At 41.3% G+C, this 20,400-nt stretch overlaps 1 protein-coding gene across 5 annotated transcripts in view; it reads left to right on the top strand.

Annotated features, from left to right (window-relative positions):
- The window catches only part of TBCD (tubulin folding cofactor D), a 126,588-nt gene that overhangs the window by 98,421 nt on the left and 7,767 nt on the right, over window positions 1–20,400 (top strand). For all 5 annotated transcript variants that reach the window (XM_074607992.1, XM_074607990.1, XM_074607989.1 and 2 more), the window contains 6 exons: window positions 4,259–4,342; window positions 5,683–5,841; window positions 7,122–7,260; window positions 12,545–12,666; window positions 13,592–13,669; window positions 19,443–19,532. In XM_074607992.1, the coding sequence (XP_074464093.1) occupies window positions 4,259–4,342; window positions 5,683–5,841; window positions 7,122–7,260; window positions 12,545–12,666; window positions 13,592–13,669; window positions 19,443–19,532 (672 nt within the window). The remainder of the gene's footprint in view (window positions 1–4,258; window positions 4,343–5,682; window positions 5,842–7,121; window positions 7,261–12,544; window positions 12,667–13,591; window positions 13,670–19,442; window positions 19,533–20,400) is intronic.

Raw genomic sequence — 20,400 nt, 5'->3', positions numbered from 1 at the left:
TGAAAAGGCAATTTCTACATTGATGAACCAAAGCACTATAAAGGCTTATGTCCTTCTTTGGGTTTGTGTTTAATTTCCAAAGAAGCTGTAATTGGGGATGTAACATCACTTGTGATTGGAAATTCCTGCAGTCGTTGAATGTGGTAGACAGAGCGGCAGTGAAGATTGCGTGTTATTTGCTTCGTCCTGTAGAATTCCAAAAGGTAGTTACAGAGTGAGAAAACCGTGTGAAAAATGGATCTTAGAGATCAAATGAGTACTAAGGAAACATAACAGGCTCTCTTGTCAGGGTACTTTTCTGCGTGTATTTATGAGCAAAAATATGCCCAGCCTGAAATGGCACTTGTTAATAAAAAGTATTAAATTATCAGAATTCAGGAATAAATCCAGTATCTGTGGATTTAAAATATATGTCACTTTTGCTGCAATGTAGAAAGCGCAGAGCAGTAACACTTAATCCTTGCATACAGAAGCCATAAACGAAGTAAATGAATGTGATAAATTAATTTTAATTGTCTGTTAGCTGGTGGAAATTGATTTTGAGTAAAATGCTGGTTTTGACAAAGAATTCTTAATTTTATTGTCTCAATCCATAGTTTTAATTTGAAAATATGCAGATATATGTTGCTATTAGATATGATTCTATACAGAAAGTAGCAGCCCTGTTGAACAGTATGGGTAATGCCATTTGTATGGTATGGTAATGACATGGTAATATATATTTGACCTGTCTGGCAACTATATGAAGCATCTGAGGGCACAGAGATGCGTGTTCAGGATTGTAAATTTAACAACCTGTTGATTGTTCAGATCTAGTATCTGGCTATGCATTTATTACATTCCAGGCAGGAAGGGAGGAGTGCCTAAAAAGTACTAGTATGAAATAGTTTTGTTGGTTGGAGCGATGTCTTATTTTCCCACCTTATTGAAGAAGCGCTTGTCTAACAGTGCTGAGTCACATGAAGGGCTTTAGTGTTGAGTTTCCGTCATATCCTGGCAGAGTGTGTGTATGAAATAACTCTTTTAAAAAGACATTTTTTCAGTTGCTATCCTCTTCTGTGAAGGGTGTTTTCCATAGCAGTATATGAACATGAAACGTAATTTCCTTTTAATTTAATTGAGTGGCATCTCCTATATTATAACTGGCAGCTGAGACTCTAGAGGTGAGGAGGGATAGAGGACTACTGACATGACAGGCTCCAAACTCCAACTCTTGTGGCTGTAGCAGAGCTGGCAGAGCTCCCAGACGATGGTTGTGACCCGTGATGGTGATTGGTGACTTGGGAAGGCAACAATGGGCGAGAGATACGCTGTACCTCGCAGGGGAGGGCGTGCACTCCTCCTTGCTCCTCATACTTCTTTCTGTGGCCAAAACAGTCTCAGTCACTTGCTTGTTCCCTCCTCCCCGCTGCGAGCGGAACAGTGCAGTTGTGGAGCAGTGGCTGTGTTCAGCTTCAGCAGCCACGCGTAGTGTGCTGGGCCCTGCTCAGATCCGGTATCGTAACGCACGATGCCAAGTATGCATTGTGTGAGTTTGGGAACTTTTTGTTTAGGCTCACATTTCTGGTTATCTCTGTTTCAGAATTCTGTTCTCCTCACTCTTCACTTTAGTGTCATTATTCTATTTGGTAGCCCCAAGTTTGCTTTAAAAAAAGTTAATTACGGTGGCTTTCTCCTCTTTAGAGGAGATATTAGATAGCTTGAACAGGTGCTGTGAAGTACATTTGTAATTACCATGGGGAATGGGAGCTACTGTAACACACCCTATAACCAACTATTATCTTATGTAGGAAGAAACGTTGTGATTGTGCTTTTTTTGTGCAACGTGTATCATGCAAGAGTTTTCCACTGCCAGTGGTCATTGGGTGGTTTATACCGCTGTCAAACGTCAATGCATGTGCTCTGCCGAGTGATGATCAGTCACTGAGATCTCATCGGTTCCAGTGTGGGCTGCAATGGTTAGTTATAACCACCCTGTCCCTGAACAGAACGTGAAGTGTAAGTTCTGCGGCACAAAATAGAAGAAAGATAATTTGCGCCCTGTTAGTATTGGGTTTGGTGCGCTTTTTTAATTGACTACCCTTGATTCTTTAGGTGCTTCACTGCAGTATTTACAAATGTGTTGGAAAAGTACGCAGGGCAAATAATCCAGACTACTTTTATCAGCCTTAGTGTTTGTGTGTTTGTATTTTTCTTGTTTTGTATAATGATACCCAGCTCCTCAGCCTTCAGTACTGGTTCTTAAAATTGTTATATGACAGGGAAATAATAACATGGGACAAGAAATCAGAGAAAAGTAGGCATGCCTGACATCTCCAACTTAGAAGAGGAAACAAGGATGCAAACTAGTCAGGATCAAGAGCAGGTCATTCCAGCTTGCGCAAGGGAAGAAGGAGCTCAGCTTTCCTTCCCCTTCCGCAGCCAGGAGAAGCAAGAGGGAGGTGAAGGGGTCTCTTGCTCAGAGAATGTCCACAACAGAGACACTGGTGTAGCTGAAAGAAATTAAAAGCAACCGTGTAGAGTGGGGAGTCAGAGAAAGGGAAGAGATACTAAGCTTTTTGCTTTCAAAGTCAGGCAAGATAGTGAGGTAGGTAAGAACGTGGCTAAGTATAATTAAGCATTCAAGTTAACTTCCACATCTGAGAGCTCTCACTTAAGTTCCCCGTACCTATTGTTTATCCTTCTGTCTATGTCTTGATTGAAAACAAAACAAAGCTCTACAAAGTGGAAATTTTCAAAGAAATCCTGAGGAAATTAAATTCCCAAAACCCATTAACATTCAAATGTGCTTTGAGCACCAGATTCTTTTTAAGCTCCTTTGGCAATGCCAGCCAAAAACAAGTCAAGAAACATGTAAATTAAAGGGGGAAGGGGGAATCCTTTCTCATAGCAAACTGTTGGCTGCTAAATACTTCTGTGGCCTCTCATGTATGAAAGTTTTATCATTCTGTTTCTTTTAAAGCATTGGCTAAGATGGAAAGATACGGGGAGAATTGCCACTGCTCCGGAGAGACCTTTTCTTTGATGTGTAATTTTTTACTTTGTTTAGTGGAATCGTGGGAAAGTTTAAGCAACTTCACTTTCCGTATGCAAACTTTACGTTTCTTTTGACAGACTGTTTGCTGGGACTTGTCCAATCTGTCTACAGGTGTTAGACATGAATATCTAATAGTCAGATATTATATGAAAAAGTAGGAAAACATCCTTTGATGAAAGATTGCCAAACTTGAATTAAACTACTTAGGAAAAAGTGATGTAATTTACCTTTTTTACCATTATAACAAATGTCCCACCCAGTTCTAGATTGCATAGGCAACTATTTTTAGCTTGTTTTGAAAATCAGAAGCAGGAGTATGTCTTTCCACAGTGGGCAGGTATACCTTTTCAAATATTTGGATTAAAAAAAAAAATAATTATTACTGAGCAAGGATGACGTTACCTTGAGCGACTACCATACTGAAGGTGTTGGTCCTGGTCTTCTGCAGGATCACGTAACCAACTGAGGGTCTGCCGCGGTACTGCCACGTCTTAATAAAGAAGCTACTTTTAGCAACTTAGGTATTGCCAAGGCATGTGGTTTAAAACAAGTGTATCGGTTTGTGATTGAAATTACACTCTTCATCTCTTTTTTGTTTGTTTGTACTGATGTTATATTTAGACGTTTTGAAAGCAGAAAATCTTCACCATATAGATAAGATGCACTCCAAGCACAACTCAGTGTTACTTTAGCTAAACTTTTTCATAAAACTGATTATTATTTAGCATAGAGATTTAAGCCATTCTGAGTCACAGTTCTTTTTTAAAAGAAAATGTACAAGAATATGGCACTTTTAACAGTAATGTCAAAATGTGGGTTGGCCGTTTTAGATGATGATGACTTGAAGCAGACAGACCACTTGGGTTTAAATACATCTACTTGCACACTAAATATTACTAATCATTATCAATGTTAACTACCTTAAAATGAGGAACAGACCTGACGACATCTAGCTGGAATAAAAAATAAGACGGTGAGGCAGGAGGCTTGTCTGGAAACAAGGATGTCGTTGTACCCTCAGTGCCGTGTGGGCTTCACTTCACCGAGTGGGGCTTGGGGTGCCGCTGTACACGCTCCTCTTCTTCCCAAAAATACGATGGCTGCTCTCAGCAGTCAACGCTTGCATTATTTTGAATTTTTGCCAGTGTCTAACTTAACTCCTGATGTATTTATTTAAAAAAATACTGATGTAACTACTCGAATGTTTGTCTGTTCCAACAGGGTACGTGAAGCTGCTATGACAAGTTTAATGGAAGTGACGCTTCTGCTGGTTCAGAATGAAGCGGAGTTAATTGATGCCAACATGTACGCTACTTGTACTATTTTTCTGTCTTATCTCTTATAACTACATTCCAATCCACAGAAGAAAAGCATTGCTTATATATTGTACACTACTTTATTGAGTATCGCAGAATTTTTGGTGGAAGTGCATCAAGCTTGAGAGGATGCTGAGATGAATACAGATGCTGAGAATATTGTATCTGTTTTTCAGAGAGATTAACGTTATTGAGATAATCTGGGTGGTACTAGTTTATTTCCCACCTTTGAAATACAGCGCATCTGTGAGATTTGGTCTATACTTGCCGCCTCTGTGGAGCTTGCCAGTATTGTTCACTTAAATAGAAAGCAAACTTGCCCACTTATCCAGAGCATTGCATCGTTAATTTGGAATGTGATAAAATGCGGAGATGAGTTTGTATTCATTTCTGTCTTCTTTGCAGAATTATTTGTAAGGAAATACAGAAAAAGATAATTGGTACTGAGCTTCTGATTTTTAATTTCATGATGCAGTACTCCTAATAGGAAAAAACAAAACCCAAAACAACTGTGCTGCAGCTTGAGCTGCAGCAAAACTTTCCAAATAATGGTGTTGCTTTATGGACAGACTATGCCCGATGGTTAGCTGGATAGATACGTGATTTCTTTTTTAATTTAAAAAACCCCAGACTTTGACAGAAAATACTGGATTCTGTAGGAATACGCTACTCAACCAGAGCCCGTTGTCCAGGGGCTTCCTCCTGTCGGTCTGTTGCAGACAAGATTATTCATATAAAACTTAGAAAAGGATTCCTGCCAGCTGGATCACGTTTTCTAAATATTCTGGGTCTTGGTGTAACTGAAGGAATTCTAGCTGGTTTTCCTGTCATTAGTTGTCCTTTCTGAAGGTGTAAAGGGCCTTGTAGAACACAGTGTTGTAGCTGAGAGCTCAGTTATGAATATAGGCAAAATAGGATAGTGTTAAAAACTAGCCAGAGTTGAAGAAGGGATTAATTTGGGATATATAAGATTGGGGATAGACCTTGTCCTCTGCTATGTGTGCAGTTTTCTACTTGAAAATGTGCTTTTCTCAAGGTTCCTCCTCTATTTCCATCTGAAATGTATCAGTTCATCCAAATGGTAAAGCACCTTTTTGGATGAAATGTGGTATGTGATTATCAAATACTGTGTAATATTATTGTCATGATGTTTTTTGATTGATCTATGGAGGACAAAGGTTGATGTCTTAAATCACTTGTACATTCATTACGAAGAGTTAAGCCAGAATACTTGCATAGCAGGATATTTTTGAAATCGTTGAAACAATTTAAATTTAAATACATGTTCTATTGATTAAATTATATGAGTAATTATTTTCTTCTTTGTAGCTGCAAACAGATTATGTGCTGGCTGGCTCAACAGTCGGCTGAAAAAATAGATAAATTTCGAGCTCATGCAGGATCTGTGTTCCTTACTCTTTTACATTTTGACCGTCCTCCAGTTCCACACATACCTCATCGAGAAGAGCTAGAGAGGATATTTCCAAGGTAATGTATTGAAAAACGTATCCTAAACCAGTGAAAGTAAAAGATCCGTGCGCATGGTTACATCAACACAAGCAGCCTGACGTCATTTCTGTGCCCAAACGCCTAATACGTGTATGGAGGAATATTTGGTGCTGTTTTCCAGAATTTCACTGAAGCGTCCAATGAATATGCATAAACATATAAAATATTCAAAACAAGAACTTATCGTATGAGTTCCTGTTAAAACCATAGTTTCCTAAGGAGATCGGTCTTACATGGTCATGCTACGTAAGTCTTTCTCTGGATCAACCCCAATAATTTCTGAACCCATTGGCCAGTTTGGTGGTAGATGGTAGAGATCATGTCAGAAGTAGATGGGAGACCATTGGTAAAACAGAACTGCTGGGAGCTGTGTTTTGGTAATCCTGCTCTTTATGAAATGGCTGGTTTATAATCTCATTTTCTCTTTATAATGTGAAAGCTGGAATTTACCGGCAGTCCCCCTTCCTGAATTTTTTTCCCCAACTGGAAAACATCGATTGATCATTATGATATTTTTTAATTATTTAATAAATTTTTTATTTATGGTATTATTTATATATTCTATATAAATTTATATATATATTACTATATATATATATATATAAAAATACAAATGTAAATAATACAATTGTTTAAAACAATTGTATTATTTTACCCAAGCTCTAGTTGCAGTAGTTTTCCAGGATGGAATTTCTAGTTAAAGCAAGACTGAGAGTGACTCATTCCTGAATGGTGATTGTAACACCTGACCGGGATGAGGAACATCCAACTTTGTTGTCCCCATTGTGTTTGTTCAGCAGAGTCTCAACCTCCTGTAACTCAAAACGTGCTCTGTGTGCTAGGCTGCCGATTGATCTGTGCTGGGGGCCAGTGTGTGTGTGTCAGCCTTTCCTGGGATAACTTTGTCATTGTTGACCAGCTGTTGGTGGGAGAGAACTGGGAACGGAACGCAAGAAAGAGAACTTGTTTTCTTGGTGTAGAGAAAGGTGCACGTGGAAAGGAACCTGTGGGTCAAACCCCTTATTTGAATCAGAACAAGGACTAGAAAGTTGCTTCCCTGTACCGGCAGCAGATGAAGTTTTGATGTATGTTTTCCCCAGATGCTTAAAGAACAATGATTAATTTGATGCTTAGGTAATTCAGAGACTTTCTTCACTGATGTGCTGCTTGAGGATGAGTAGCTGTCATGAGAAAGGATGTGTGGAGAAGAAAAACGGTGCACATGTATCGGATAATTTCTTTCCTTCCCTTTTCCCCAGGTCAGAGAAAGAGACTCTAAACTGGAATGCTGCATCAGAAGCTTTCCCTCGAATCACCCAGCTTCTGGGTTTGCCAACATACCAGTACTACGTGCTTTTGGGTCTCTCAGTGTCTGTTGGAGGATTAACAGAGACAACGGTAAGAAAGCAGAGTGGCATTCCTGTAGGAGCATGCGTTTACCTGATAAAATTGTTGACTGAAGTGTTTAATCACAATGGATATTGCAGATAGTTGGGTTTTTTTCTATGAGAATTTCAGATGCAAGATTTTTTTTAAAAGAAATCAAGTCATACTTATAAACCTGGCTTTATATTTTTAATCTTTGAAAGTATTATTTTCTTCACTTACTGAGCGTGCAGGAAACAAGGGGTAAGGGCACTTTGTTTCTCATTTTTGGCATGTTTCTCATACCAAAAGTTACATTACAAAGAAGCATCATTCAAATGTCTGTCGGAATCCTTTGCAATCTCTGTTTCATTCTTCTGTGCATGAACAGTGTCTTTATCACTGGTTTTGCTAGTCTGTTATGCTGCCAGTATTATAATTTTTGTGTATCCTTCTGTCCTTCCATTACATCTTTTCTTGCTAGTTTCAGAATCCTGGTTTCAAGACATTTGGCTTCTAACTTTTTTGTTATTTCATGTAGCAAAAGATGTAACAGATACGAAAACAACTGTTGGGGTTAGGATGCGCTTCAGTATGAGATTCAACGTGACACTGCAGAGAAATATCAGACCAGTAACAGAATATTCTGGACTGTCAGTCCAATCTTTAAATTGCCGTGTGTCCTGCAACAGGAGGAGGAGGAGGTCATGAGTCAGCACCCCAACAGTGTTTAAGAGTGTTTCTAATTAAGATTGCCGTGTCTAATTAAGAAAGCTGGTAGAATAGTGGTATGTGTTGGGCAGTGCAGTTTTTGTGGAGAGAGAACAGCTTCTGTTTCTCAGTCTTACCACGAGCTGTTCAGAATATCCCCAAATGATGGTTTGCCTGGTGCCGTGGGTTCTGCGCTTCTGAGCCGGAGAGGTCCCTGTGCCTCTGGGTTTCCTGTAGCTGAGAATCTGGTGTCTGTGCAGTCTTGTGTATTTAAACCAATTTTGAAAATTTTAGTGTTTCTAAAATGGCATCTAATTATATACCAACTGCTATTTTAAAACTTTGAAAACATATGCTTATTGGTTTGTGACAGTAATTACCGGATAGACACTATAACTCCTAACAGATTTTTTTTTTAATAGCAGACATGCACATGAAATTCAGCTTTTGGTCAAACACACTTAATTATAGGAGGCTCCACCAAAACCAAAATTATTCATATAAGTATAAAAAAAAGGGAGGAAAGTTGTGGAGGAACAGACATTCTGACTGCTGACTGAGGTCAGAGGAAAATTCTTATTCAACATTTTAATATATTTTTTTCTTTTTTTTAAAAAGTTCTGGTTTTGCTTGGTCTTGAAAAGTGTAAGCAGTTCGGTTACTTCTCGCTCGCTTCCCTTGTTGCCATCTGCCAGTATATTTAAGGGAAACCTTCTGTACTGTTTTCAAAGTATGATTTTGAAATGTTAACTTTCTGTGACCCTGCATTTTTCTTTAACGCTAAAGGCTTGTTCCGGTTAAAATATTCTCGAGGGCTTTGGCTTTAGAAAGAAGATGACCTAATTCTCTTCCGAGCCAGACAGAAGTGCAAGGGAGGCTCAAAGTATAGGGTCCTTACGCTTGCGATTCTAGAGTGTGGTGAATTACATTTAATATTTAAAATGTGATATATACCTTAGAATTATGTGTCTTAATAATGACTGGTGTTTCAGACTATTTTATCAAAGCCTGTAGTGCTCTTTACTGGATATCCGGGGACTGATTTAAAACATTAATAGAAAATTTTAAGAACTAGTCCTATTAAATCCATATGAAAGAAGGATATTTTTAAAATCTTGGATAAAGGGAGAAGATTGTTCAAATATGTCTTCTTGTAGTGACCTGTGTGTGCTCTTGTGATCTCTCCTTTCTTCTCTCTCTCATTTAAAAAATACATATAGACGTACACGTGTGAATATAAAAGTTAGAAGATTCTTGTATACCGCAAGACAGTCTGAGTTCAAACGTCGATTTGTCTTTAAATCATCTCGGGGAATCAGTAGGAGAAAGGCTCTATTGTAATTCCGTGGTCAGTGGCTATTTTTCCATAGTTAAAATTGCTCTGCAGTATATTTAGCAAGAGTAGGTCTTTGTTTTGCTTTTTAAAGAGATTTTCTGAAATGAGCTGTGTGGGGTATGTCAGAAACATCTTGGTGGCAGCGTGGTTGCTGAAAGAATTGTGACTCAAGCATTTGAAGTAATCTGGGAAAACAGAAGATGTCATTCCCTTTGGGATCTGGCATTCTGCAACATCGCCTTGGTTCAAAGGGCACTTTCTCTGTGTAAAAGAATCTTCTAATTATATATCTGGCCCACAATGATGCATGTTTCTTATGGCTGCATAAAAAATCCTCTCAGTGTATGGAGATCGGAACTACACAATGATGTTCTTTCTCCAGTTCGCAAACCCTGTAGTTTCAGGGGTCGGGATATAATTTTGATATAATTTCATGATTGTTCTACTACACTACATTTAAAATTTTGTTACAGCACAGAATGTCCTGTGATTCCGCTCCCCCCATAAAGACTGAAAGGGACATTTTAAAATGTTAGAGAAATTTTAAGTAAAACCTTAAAAAAATAAAAGAAAAATAACTGGAGTAGCCAGTTCCCAATCTATCCAATGAATGCATATGGATGTTAAAGCACCTGACAAAAATTAAAGCCTGTCGGTGGCATAAGGATGTTAACATTATATATGTGCCAAATACATGATACAATCTCTGTTTTACTTTCCTCAAAACGGGCTCATGGTGTGCCAGTTTTGTGACTGTATGGACCGTTTGGAGAAAATACTGGGCCGTGAACGACTGCGTTAATTCTTACAAATGTTGGGATGTTCAAAGGTGATGTTCTAAAACATCTGGTTACTATGACAAATCGTATGCAAATTGATGCATATTTGGGGTGAAGGAACAGGACCCAAATCCACTTTTTTTGGTTGACAATTCTAGAGCAAAATACATTTAAGAATAATTTCTGTCACTTTTTTTTAAAAGAATCAAATAGTGTGGATTACTGTATTTTTACTTTTTGTAAAATGTTGCTGACTTTAGTCTTAGAGTTACTGCCCTCCAAAGATTTGATTTATTAAAAGGAGTGTTGCAAGCAAAACAAGGGAGACGTGGTTTCACTTGTGATAAAATTTAAATGATATGCAATTTTTTCTGAAGTTACTGGGAAAATAGACTACTGCCACTTCAGTGCTGTAAATTTGTCAGGATTAGAAATGATCCGAACCCAATGTTATTTATTGAGCGTAACGTGGTTTCTTCTGCACACATTAGGGGAACGTTATGACTCTGAGAGTAGGTCTTTCTCTGCTGAAATGTGAAAACTGGAGGCTTTAGCAATTGCCTGTACATCTGATGGTGTCCAGGCTCTCCCGGCTGTTACTGCCTTGCCTTCCATTGGGGTGCGTTGCGGGCAGACGACTGCATTCTGATTCTCGCTCTTCTGTGCTGATGCACCCATAAATGTTGCTGATATAAAAATTAAATTAGATAAAATGTTGCTTTCAGGAAGACACTTGTTACACTTCTCATACTGACCTAATTATTTTGTTCTTTTCTTGATAAAAGCGTCAATCTACTGAGGCAACTGATTGCACCTTTGCCCGAACTATCAAAATTCTCTGTATGAGCTTCAGAGAGAAAATCTCCTCTAACCGAACGGGCTTACGGATTGCTTACAGCCCCCTCTTGACACTAGTGATCAAAACTGAAAGAAGTTTGTGCTCCACAACTGATCTGCCCCACCTACCCTTCCCACAGCCCCCTTCACCGTAACCCCTTTTCTCATTAGGCGGACACCCCCTAACCGCCACCCCCTTCCCTACGCGACTTGACCCGAGCCCCAGCAGGGCTGATAGTCTTTCTCGTCAGAGTCAGGAAAATGCAAAAATCTGATTATAGAATCATTTAATCATAGAATGGTTTGGGTTGGAAGGGACCTTAAAGCCCACCCAGTGGCACCCCCTGCCCTGGGCAGGGACACCTCCCACCAGCCCAGGTTGCTCCAAGCCCCGTCCAGCCTGGCCTTGAACCCCTCCAGGGATGGGGCAGCCACAGCTTCTCTGGGCAACCTGGGCCAGGGGCTCACCACCCCCACAGCAAAGAATTTCTTCCTCAGGTCTCATCTAAATGTTCCCTCTTCCAGCTGGAAGCCATTACCCATTGTTCTATCACTACATGCCCTTGTAAAGGTCCCTCTCCACCTTTCTTGTAGGCCCCCTTCAGATACTGGAAGGCTGTTCATCCTTGATGAGGTATTTTTCTTTGAGGTAGTTTCTGTAACGAAAAACCCCACATTTTTCTTCTCATCCTCAAGGGAAGTCAGTTAATATTTTAAAAGATGAGCCTGGAAACTCAAATTCCTACTTGTCCCAGAAATGAAGACTCTCGGCATTGGTAGCGAGGTTTGCACAGCCCGTTGCAGCCCTTGTCCCGCACAGGGGTGTACCGGTAGCTGCGTGGGGGCACAATCCCACAGGACAGGGGGGTCCCACAGAGCCTCTGCCTTCTCCCCTCCTGCACTGCAGCGCCAGCGTTCCCGGCTGGAGCCTGAGCGGGGCCGGGCTTGGAGAAGCCATCCTGTGGCTCCGGGAGAGCGGGACCACGGTTGGGTGAAGGCTGGAGCCTGTGCCATTGAACGGCCAGCCTGACCCCCATGGACGCCTTCCAGCTGAGCCCGGAACGTACGCACTGAAACCTGCTTCTGCCATCCTTCTGAACTGCCCGATTAGCATAATAAAGTTAAACCGAGAGTCATTATTTCTGAGTTGTTTTTAATTCTTAACCGGAGTTTACTGTTGGTTTGTGTGGCCTGCGTCATGTGCCCGAGAGCTTGCCTGCATTTTTCAATTACATCAGCTTGTTTAATAAATATTACCTCTTGAACTTCTTGTGTACTCTTTAACTTTCAGAGCCATAACATTATTATTATTTGAAATAAAGCAGGATAATCATAGCGGTTTGGGGATGTTTTATTTTGAGAGAAAGAAAATAATGAACCTTTAATGTGGTCTATTTTTCCTACAATTGCAAAACTTAAAAAGGAAAAAAAAGAAACAGCTTTCTTGAAAAAGGATTAATGAAAGTAAAATAGCCGTCTTCCTGTCAGATATTGTTGCTGAATTTATACACCCAGCTGGCGTTGGCAGAGCGTGTTCCCAGGGCAGGTGTACACCTTGGGAAGCGAGGGATGAGCGTGCCCGGGTGCAGCCCTTGCTAGTGGGTGTTGCGGGGTCTGTTCCCTGGGCCTTCACCCGAGGTTCCTCCCGTTGCAGCTCAGATACTCTGCCCAGAGCCTCTTCGACTACATGAAGAAAATCCAGAATGATTCCAGTGCCATGGAGGGTTTCTGTGAGACGTTGCTGAAGGTCTTTGAGGACAACCTGCGGAATGACCGGTAATGTTTTTCTTCCACTTTTTTATCTTTAACGGCGGGACTCTTTGAAGTCAGATGTATTACACATCTTTTTTAATACGCCCAGATGAAATACGCCTGACCCATGTAGATTTGCTTTAATACAGCTGTTGGGTAAAGCAAGACCTTTGGTAAAATGTGTAACAAAGGAGTGATCATTGAATATTTTGCGTTTACTATAGATTAATATCAGGCATAATGTGAAAAGCAACAGGTTTTTTTATAATGCAGTATTGGGGATTGTATATTGCTGCGCACTTTTCATTGTAGTCCAGTCTGCATTTTGTTTAGGGAATGTTTTTTCACAAATACTTGAAGTATAATTTTCTCTTGAAGATTTTTCTTTAAAGGTGACTCATTCTGCATAATGAGATTAATTTCTCTAAGCCTCACTTATCAAACATATGCAAAATAGAAAATATTCCCTAGAGGGGGAAAAAACTCACAACTATTAATAGAATTTTCAATTTTATTTTATTTTTATTTTGTTTCTTCTCTCAGCTGTTAAAATAGAAAACATGCCCGTAGTTATTCCAGCTGACATGGTGTGTGAAGGCAGCGTAACTTCTGATAACATTTTGTGGAATACATTGTTTAGATACTAAAAAATAAATTAATATTTTCTACTACGGTTAATTGTGTTGTCAGGACCCTGCAAGTTTAAACCAGGCGTGTTGTTAATTAGTTCTTTCTCCTGTTGGCTGTAACGGAATGTCCCCCTCGCAGCCAACAAGGATGATTTAGCCAACACAGAAGTTACCGAGCAACCTCCTCTGTGTAAATTAGAGTTCTAATTTAAATATGTGTAGGTAGATAGGAAGTTTATTTCTTTGCTTCTAATTAAAAATATTATATATATGTATGCCAAGAAGCGTATCTACATTGTTAATTTATTTTCTTTCATCAGGGTGTCTGTACCTCTCCTGACGATGCTGGACCAAATGCTGGCAAATGGCTGTTTTGATATATTTATCATGCAAGAGAAGTAAGTTGTTGAAAGTCTTTTTTGTTTATTTTCCACCGTGTATCAGGCCTCTTAAATCTCCCACTGACTGCTGCTGAATGTGGGTGCACAGGACTCCAAATGTGTGTGTATATGGGTATAATATATTTTGGTTTAACTTTCCTGAAGTGTGGCAGCTGTGACAAATTCTGGACCAGATACCCTTGAAAGGGTCTTGATATAAAATCTTCGACTCCTTATATCACTGTAGAAGTTGGTTGTTGGTTCATTGTTTTCACCTGGCAGACTTGGGCCAGTATCAGATCCATGTAGCTTCTCCCCTTTACTAGCTCCCGAAATGTGCGCTTTTTGCAGCGCACTCCTCATTGTACTGTCAGCCTTTAGCAATGGCACTGTCCTGTTGGGATGCTGGAAAATGGTGTGCCTACAAGCTATCACTTCCAAAATCCCACTGCTTTTGTTAACGTGAGTATCTCCAAAGAACTTAATTAAGATTCTAATAAGAAGAACAAAAAAGGCATGTCCCAGCTTTTCCATACTGAGTTCAGTCTTCTGGAAAGCATTTAGTTCAGGAATGGATAAACATGAGTAAGATACTCCAATGTCAAATCCTGCTTTTTTGCAGATGTTTCAGAAGAGAATGATTTTAATTTCAGTAATATTAAAATATATTCCACAAACTCTCGCAGGCAGCATCTTGGCACATCTACAGATATTTGTAGAACTGTGCAACGTGAATCCTGTGAGCACGATACTGGGTTTGGAATCTGTTGATTCAAGAATTGCTCTCACAGCATATAAATTTTAAAAGCTTTTATCACTCTAAAAGTTTTGATTGAGTCTACTCTTGTTTTCAAGTGCGTATTTAGATAATCTCTCTTAAGTCATGTTTGGCAGTCCCTTTGCGAATAGGAATTAACAATGAGTCAGATACTCACAGATGGAATGAGTATTCCTTGCTTGGCTTGGTAATCGTGCCAGGGATCTGGGACTTCCACGTGGGCTCCAGTCTTCCCTGCTGGGGAAGACGATCGGTTATGGCTGGAAATCCCAGGTAAAGTCAGTGTCTCCTGCACCACGGGACAGTTTAGTTCCTGCATGTGGCAGATTTTTGGTAATGTAGGTGCGTTATGGTTGAGAGGAGAGGATGAAGGAGTCGGTGTGTGCAGTTTGGGGAGAGCCCCCCCAGCCTGCCGTGCTGCTGCGCGGGAGAGCCCGTGCGCAGAGCACCTGAACGTGGCCCATGGGTGAGCCCAAAATTATATTTAGTGCAATGTTTGTGCTTTCTTACTTTGGCACAGGTTGTTTGGGTATAGTTAGGGATTGATAAATCCTAGGCTCCGAGGCCTGTCTGCCCACACTCTTGGATGGCACCTGCTCCTTTTTCATAGAAGAATATGGACAAGTGTGGCTTTGGGTCTGCTTTCCTGAGTGGGACCACTTACCCCCTTTCCAAAGAACCATGCTGTAAAAATATAGAAATACAATGCAGAATGACCCTGAGTATTGAGACGCTGTGCTTGGGGCCATGAAAAGGCCGTGTCCGCATGCCGTTTCAGATACTTTTATATAAAACGTGCCTGTAGTAAGAGGGAGGTGCACGGTTGTTTTTAGAAAACAGTTTTAGTGCTGGTGAGCAACTTCCCTGGTGCTTCAGTCCTGCTGTGCACTTCTTGCTTGTCGTGTAGCAAATGAAAAACTCTGGAGAAGCTGGGAATGAAGCATTAGCATTCCTTGGGGTGTTCGGCTGCCATTTCATCTCCTTCCCTCATTTTTTACCACGCTGGGCTGAGTGGAGTTTTAGCAAGGGAACTTGGGCTATAGGGTGTCTGGCATTGGGATTGTGCCTACACCAGCCCCTTAATAGTCAACAGCCACGTTAGAAAAAAGCATTTACAAATGCATTTTTAAGTTTCAAGTAGATCGTGGACCTTTTTTTTTCCTAGTAAAACATTAGCAGTCCAGAACAGGTAATATCCTACACTGCTTAATTTAAACAGGATTAATAGCCGTTGGATGGATTAGTTTGACACTTGTTAGGAGCTCAGTGCTTCTGTTGAAGCAAATTGCCACACGGTGTCACTCCTGCCCTGCAGAGGCGTAACCCGCCGCGCATTTTCCTGCCTCTTTACACCATATAGCTCATAGAGTTTAGAACACGCAGCTTGACATTTCTGTAGATGAATTTCAGCCTTTGGGAAGGTCTCTGTGCGGCTGGTCTTGCGATCTCTGTGCAGGAGGGCGAGGGGAGCACTGGGTGTTTCTCCTCCATTATTGGATTGTGAATGTTGGTGTTTAACGTGAGATTCATTTGTCAGCGTGGGTCGTTCCTCTGCCAGGGCCCTGCTGAAGCTGCCAGCTGGGAGGTGACGTGTGGGGCAAATACCTGTCCAGTGGGGCTGGGAATGAATCAACTTCAGTATCACCGGGCTCAGCAAAAGGCTCAGAAGCAGCTTTTCTTTGTTGTGCTTGGTTTGAATCCGTAGTATGAAAAGCAAAGCTCTGCCTCCCATTTTTCAGGCTGTTACTTCCTACTCGTTTTAAACTGGCACAAACCATAAACCTTAAACTCCAGCGTGAGAGTTTCCCCCTCTCTTGAACTGGTAGGAATGGTTTGTGTTGCTACATGGTAAGTGGCATGAGAGGACTGTTCCAGGTTAAAAATGCCCTTCCTCCAGTAAAATTGAGCTTGCAGCAGTTCCTCGATCTGTTCTGCAGCGTGCTCCCAAATTCTGCCAAAATAAGGAGGGAAGTGGGGGCAAACCATGCCTTTCGGCAGCAGCGCAGGTGTACGCCGGCCTGAAGCGTGGGTGAAACTGCAGCATCATTCACCTGCCGTTTCCTCCCACCCCACACAGCCCTGGAGTTTTCATTTGAAATGTAATTTCTTCTCACAGCCTGAAACCTCACGATTTCATCTCGGCGTACAGTGTGAATTTTTGGAGCTGTGTTCATAATAATGTAGGGACTGTTAATTGATCAGAGAGACTGCTGGAGGCAAAGGGCAACATGCTTGAAACAGCACTGTCATAAATAAAGCAGAGCATATTGGGCTTTTTTAAGCGCACCGGCGGCTACTCTTAAAAGATAGTGGTAACTGTCAGCTCCCTGCTGGTAGTGGGACAAGGGAAAGGGAGAATAAAGGAGAGCGAAGTGAAGGCACTGGCAAAACTGGCACCGGAGCTCTGGTAGCCGCAGGAGTCGTTCTGCTGGGCTGGTGAGGGAGCGATCCCGGAGCTGCTCGGGCTGCTGAGCCCAGCTGTGTCGATAGCTCCCTCCAAGGCACGGTAAGGTTAGTCTCATACTCGGTACCACGTGAGCAGAGCAGCCTTTGAATGGCAATTCAGGATCTACTGCCTTCTGGAGTAATAAGTGAAAGTGGCATTTCTCTTTCTTATGCGTATATATTTTACACATTCAGCAGAAAGGTTCGTGAATTGTATATGTATAATATTCTTCTGGTGGTCGTGCAGCATTTAAGATGGTATGTGTCCCCACTGATATCAGAGTCATGATCTCTATGTATTACATGCTGCCGTGGATTTTTTTTTTTTTTAAAGCAATTAAACAGGTATTGCTTAATAAACCATAAAGTAAAGAGCACGGCAGTGGCTGTCCTCTGGTTTCATGGCCACCCCAGGTGATGTGAGGTGAACTGTTGAAACTCAGGTCACCTTTAGGAGGAAAAAGCCGGCACCTTTTTGCAGTACGGCGTGCGCCCAATTTACATAATGTAAAGACTTTAGACTGATTCCTTCTCCCCAGATGCCGACTCTGTTGCTGCTGGCGCCGTGCCCACACAGGAGAAGGAATTTTCTCAATTTCCTTTAAAGAGGCCAAGCTATTTGAGTCATTTGAGATCACACATAGGTTAGGTTTAGTTATTACAAATGTGAAATTGGGAAGTGACAGAAAGGCAAGTGCGTCTGTTTTAAACAGAAAATGCTGCACATGAGGTTACATGTATTAAATTTATTCCAGATGCTCTTGTTCCAATTGGTCTCTCTGTTGCTGTACTTCTCAGCGACGTCCACGTTGTTCAACCAATTTGAATCTCACCTACTTTGCTATATTGCTGCTGTTCTGTGCTGACAGCCAGGCGTGCATTGCAGGTATTGTCATTAGTTGTCCACACAATGTCTTTGTGTAATCAGGGGTGGGAGGAGGAGAAATTTCACCAAGGTAAGAAAAAACACAAAACTCTTAATAGTAAGAGAGCAGATACGCTCTGATCCCTCATCATTGGCGGGGACAAGTCAATGCCCACGGACACACACACAGATGGAGTCAGGAGTGTCTGTCACTCTCCTGAGGTGTCTCCTCCGTGCCTGCTCTCCCTGCCGATCGTAGACGGGGCGACACGGCTGCGGTTCCTGCAGCCAGCGGGGACAAGGGACTTCCTCTTTCAGCATCTGATGGAGGTATTTTAAATCAGCCCCTCCCAGGCTCTTTGCTCCTGAAAGCCACTGTCAGCTCTGAAAGAAGCCTCAATGTCAACGTTGAAAACCTGGCAATTTTATTTACTCTCTTAATGTGGTTTTCTGGACGATATTGAGACAGCTGTAGCCAGCATTCTTTAGCTTAATGGTTCCATGGTTTGTTGTTCAGGTTTTTTAACCAAGTTAATATTTGCCAATATATGCCAGCATATTGTTAAGAATTTTTTTACAAGTAATTAAAAAACACTAACTCTTGTCGGGAAAACTATATATAACCAGGTGCATTAACTTAACAAAACATCTTGTCACTCCTATAAACCTCTTGACTTAAATGTTCTGTTTTCCAACAGATTACGCTACGCAGCTTTTCCAAGTCGTTTTTAGCCACAGCTTTGACTCGGGGTAGCAGACAATAAATGTTAGGATTTTTTGCTTTCTGCTTTACATACACAATAGAGTGAGGTTTCCAAAATACACAGTCCAGAAGGAATCGTGCTTGCTAGGCAAACATGAAATAGTTTCTTTTGCATCTATGGCACTTCAGCTTTGAGTATAGCAAGTAAAAGATTAAATAATTTGTACTGCAATAAAAGCAATATTCCCTCTTTACTTCTCTTTAGTAGATCCTTGGAATATACTAACAATACTTGTGTTTGTATGAGTGTCTGGGAAAGAGCGGTGAGAATCACGTTTCCCTTTCCCAGACTGTGTGGAAAAAGAAAAGAATTTGCTAAATATATTTAAAGATGGCTTCATGACTCCTGCGCTTAACAGGACTGTGAGCCCGGGGTTTAATTACGTCGTCTGGAATCACTAAAGGAATTTGGGCTGTGAAATGGTGGAGTACTTAAGAAGAACATTCATCCCCTTTTATGTAAAGTTTAGTTGAAGGCCATAGGAAAGACCAAGGCACCACCATGATAAATAGACGAAATGATTTTTATTTGGCTGTAGAATATTTTAATTCCTGCCGTAGTATTTCTGATGGACCACACTGTGTTGCAGGCGCAAGCCATGGCTAGCCAGTTACCGGGCATATACTCAGTCAGTTTTGGATAAATGAAGTTCCTGCCTCAGCATACAGGTAGAAGCAATGTCAACAATTCAGACTAATCTCTTCCTGTTTTTTTAAAAAAAAAATAAAATAAAAAAAGCCCAGTAACATGGGGGCCAAACTCCCCTGTGTCTTTAGCAAAGGTCCACCGAAGGCAGGGTCTGCTGTTGCAGAAGCAGCACGTACTGCTCTGCATCACACCTTTCCTCTCCTTTGAATCTGAATTTGGCATCTTTCTAATCATTAGAGGTATTTTAAATACTGCTGAAATCTATTATCTGTTTTTCTTTCCCATTTTCAGCCATCCCTTTTCAGTGAAGTTACTCACCCTTTGTAAAGAGGAGATCAAAAGATCCAAGGACATCCGGAAGCTTCGCTCCAGCATAGGAGTGTGAGTTGATGAAATAATCTTTTCTCTGCTTATAAAAAGTGAAGAAAATAAAAGTACAGTACACGCTGATGGGACAGCGAGGGCTATTCCATGTGAAAAATGCACACAAATACACGTAACAAAAGGTTGTGAGTTTCATTTATTTCTGGGTGGTTGGGGTGAAAACATCTGAAGGATCTGATAAAGATTTAACTGCTTTTAAAATGTCGATATTGTTAAAGATGCGGTGAATCATTTGCTTTTTGCTTGTTGAGAGCTTGACTCGGTGCCAATGCAAAATACCTATAATCGATTAGATCTTCTGTGTGCTAAAAAGAGCTGAAAACACGCACCTGCAGCATTCCTGTCTGGCTTTGGGGTAAAAGCCCTGACTCAGCTCAGGCAGCGGCGAGGGAAACGGAAAGACGGAGCCGGGCGCGGAGACAAAGCATTGCAAAGCTCAGCAACGGTTCAGTGGCAGAAACTTGGCAAAATGACTCAGCTATAACGATGCCAAGCAATGCTTTTATTGACTTTCAGTTCACTTCTTTATTGGCAATCTATTAAGAGTGCAAGAAAGCCCAAGCTGAGCCGTAGCCCGTGTTTCTAATTTCTCTCACTGTGAAGCGCATCACACGCGCCCAGCCTGCCTTAGCTGGTCTGGGCTGGGCCGGAGCTTGACTCGGATTCAGACCTTGGCGCTTTAAATCTATATTTGTGCTTGGCGCAGAAGTGTGGCACCGCAGGAACCCTGAAGCGTTTCGCTGCACTCGCCCTCCGTGTTTGCTTTCCCACAGCACTTAGAGCTGAGATTTCCTGGGGGCAGCGAAGTTTCCCCTCCCGCCCTTTTTTCTGCTACGCATCTCCATTCTGATCCTCAAACTGTACT

This window comes from Larus michahellis, chromosome 14 (assembly GCF_964199755.1).
Source record: "Larus michahellis chromosome 14, bLarMic1.1, whole genome shotgun sequence".
In the NCBI taxonomy this organism is placed as follows: domain Eukaryota; kingdom Metazoa; phylum Chordata; class Aves; order Charadriiformes; family Laridae; genus Larus; species Larus michahellis.
This window is presented reverse-complemented; position numbering and strand designations above follow the sequence as displayed.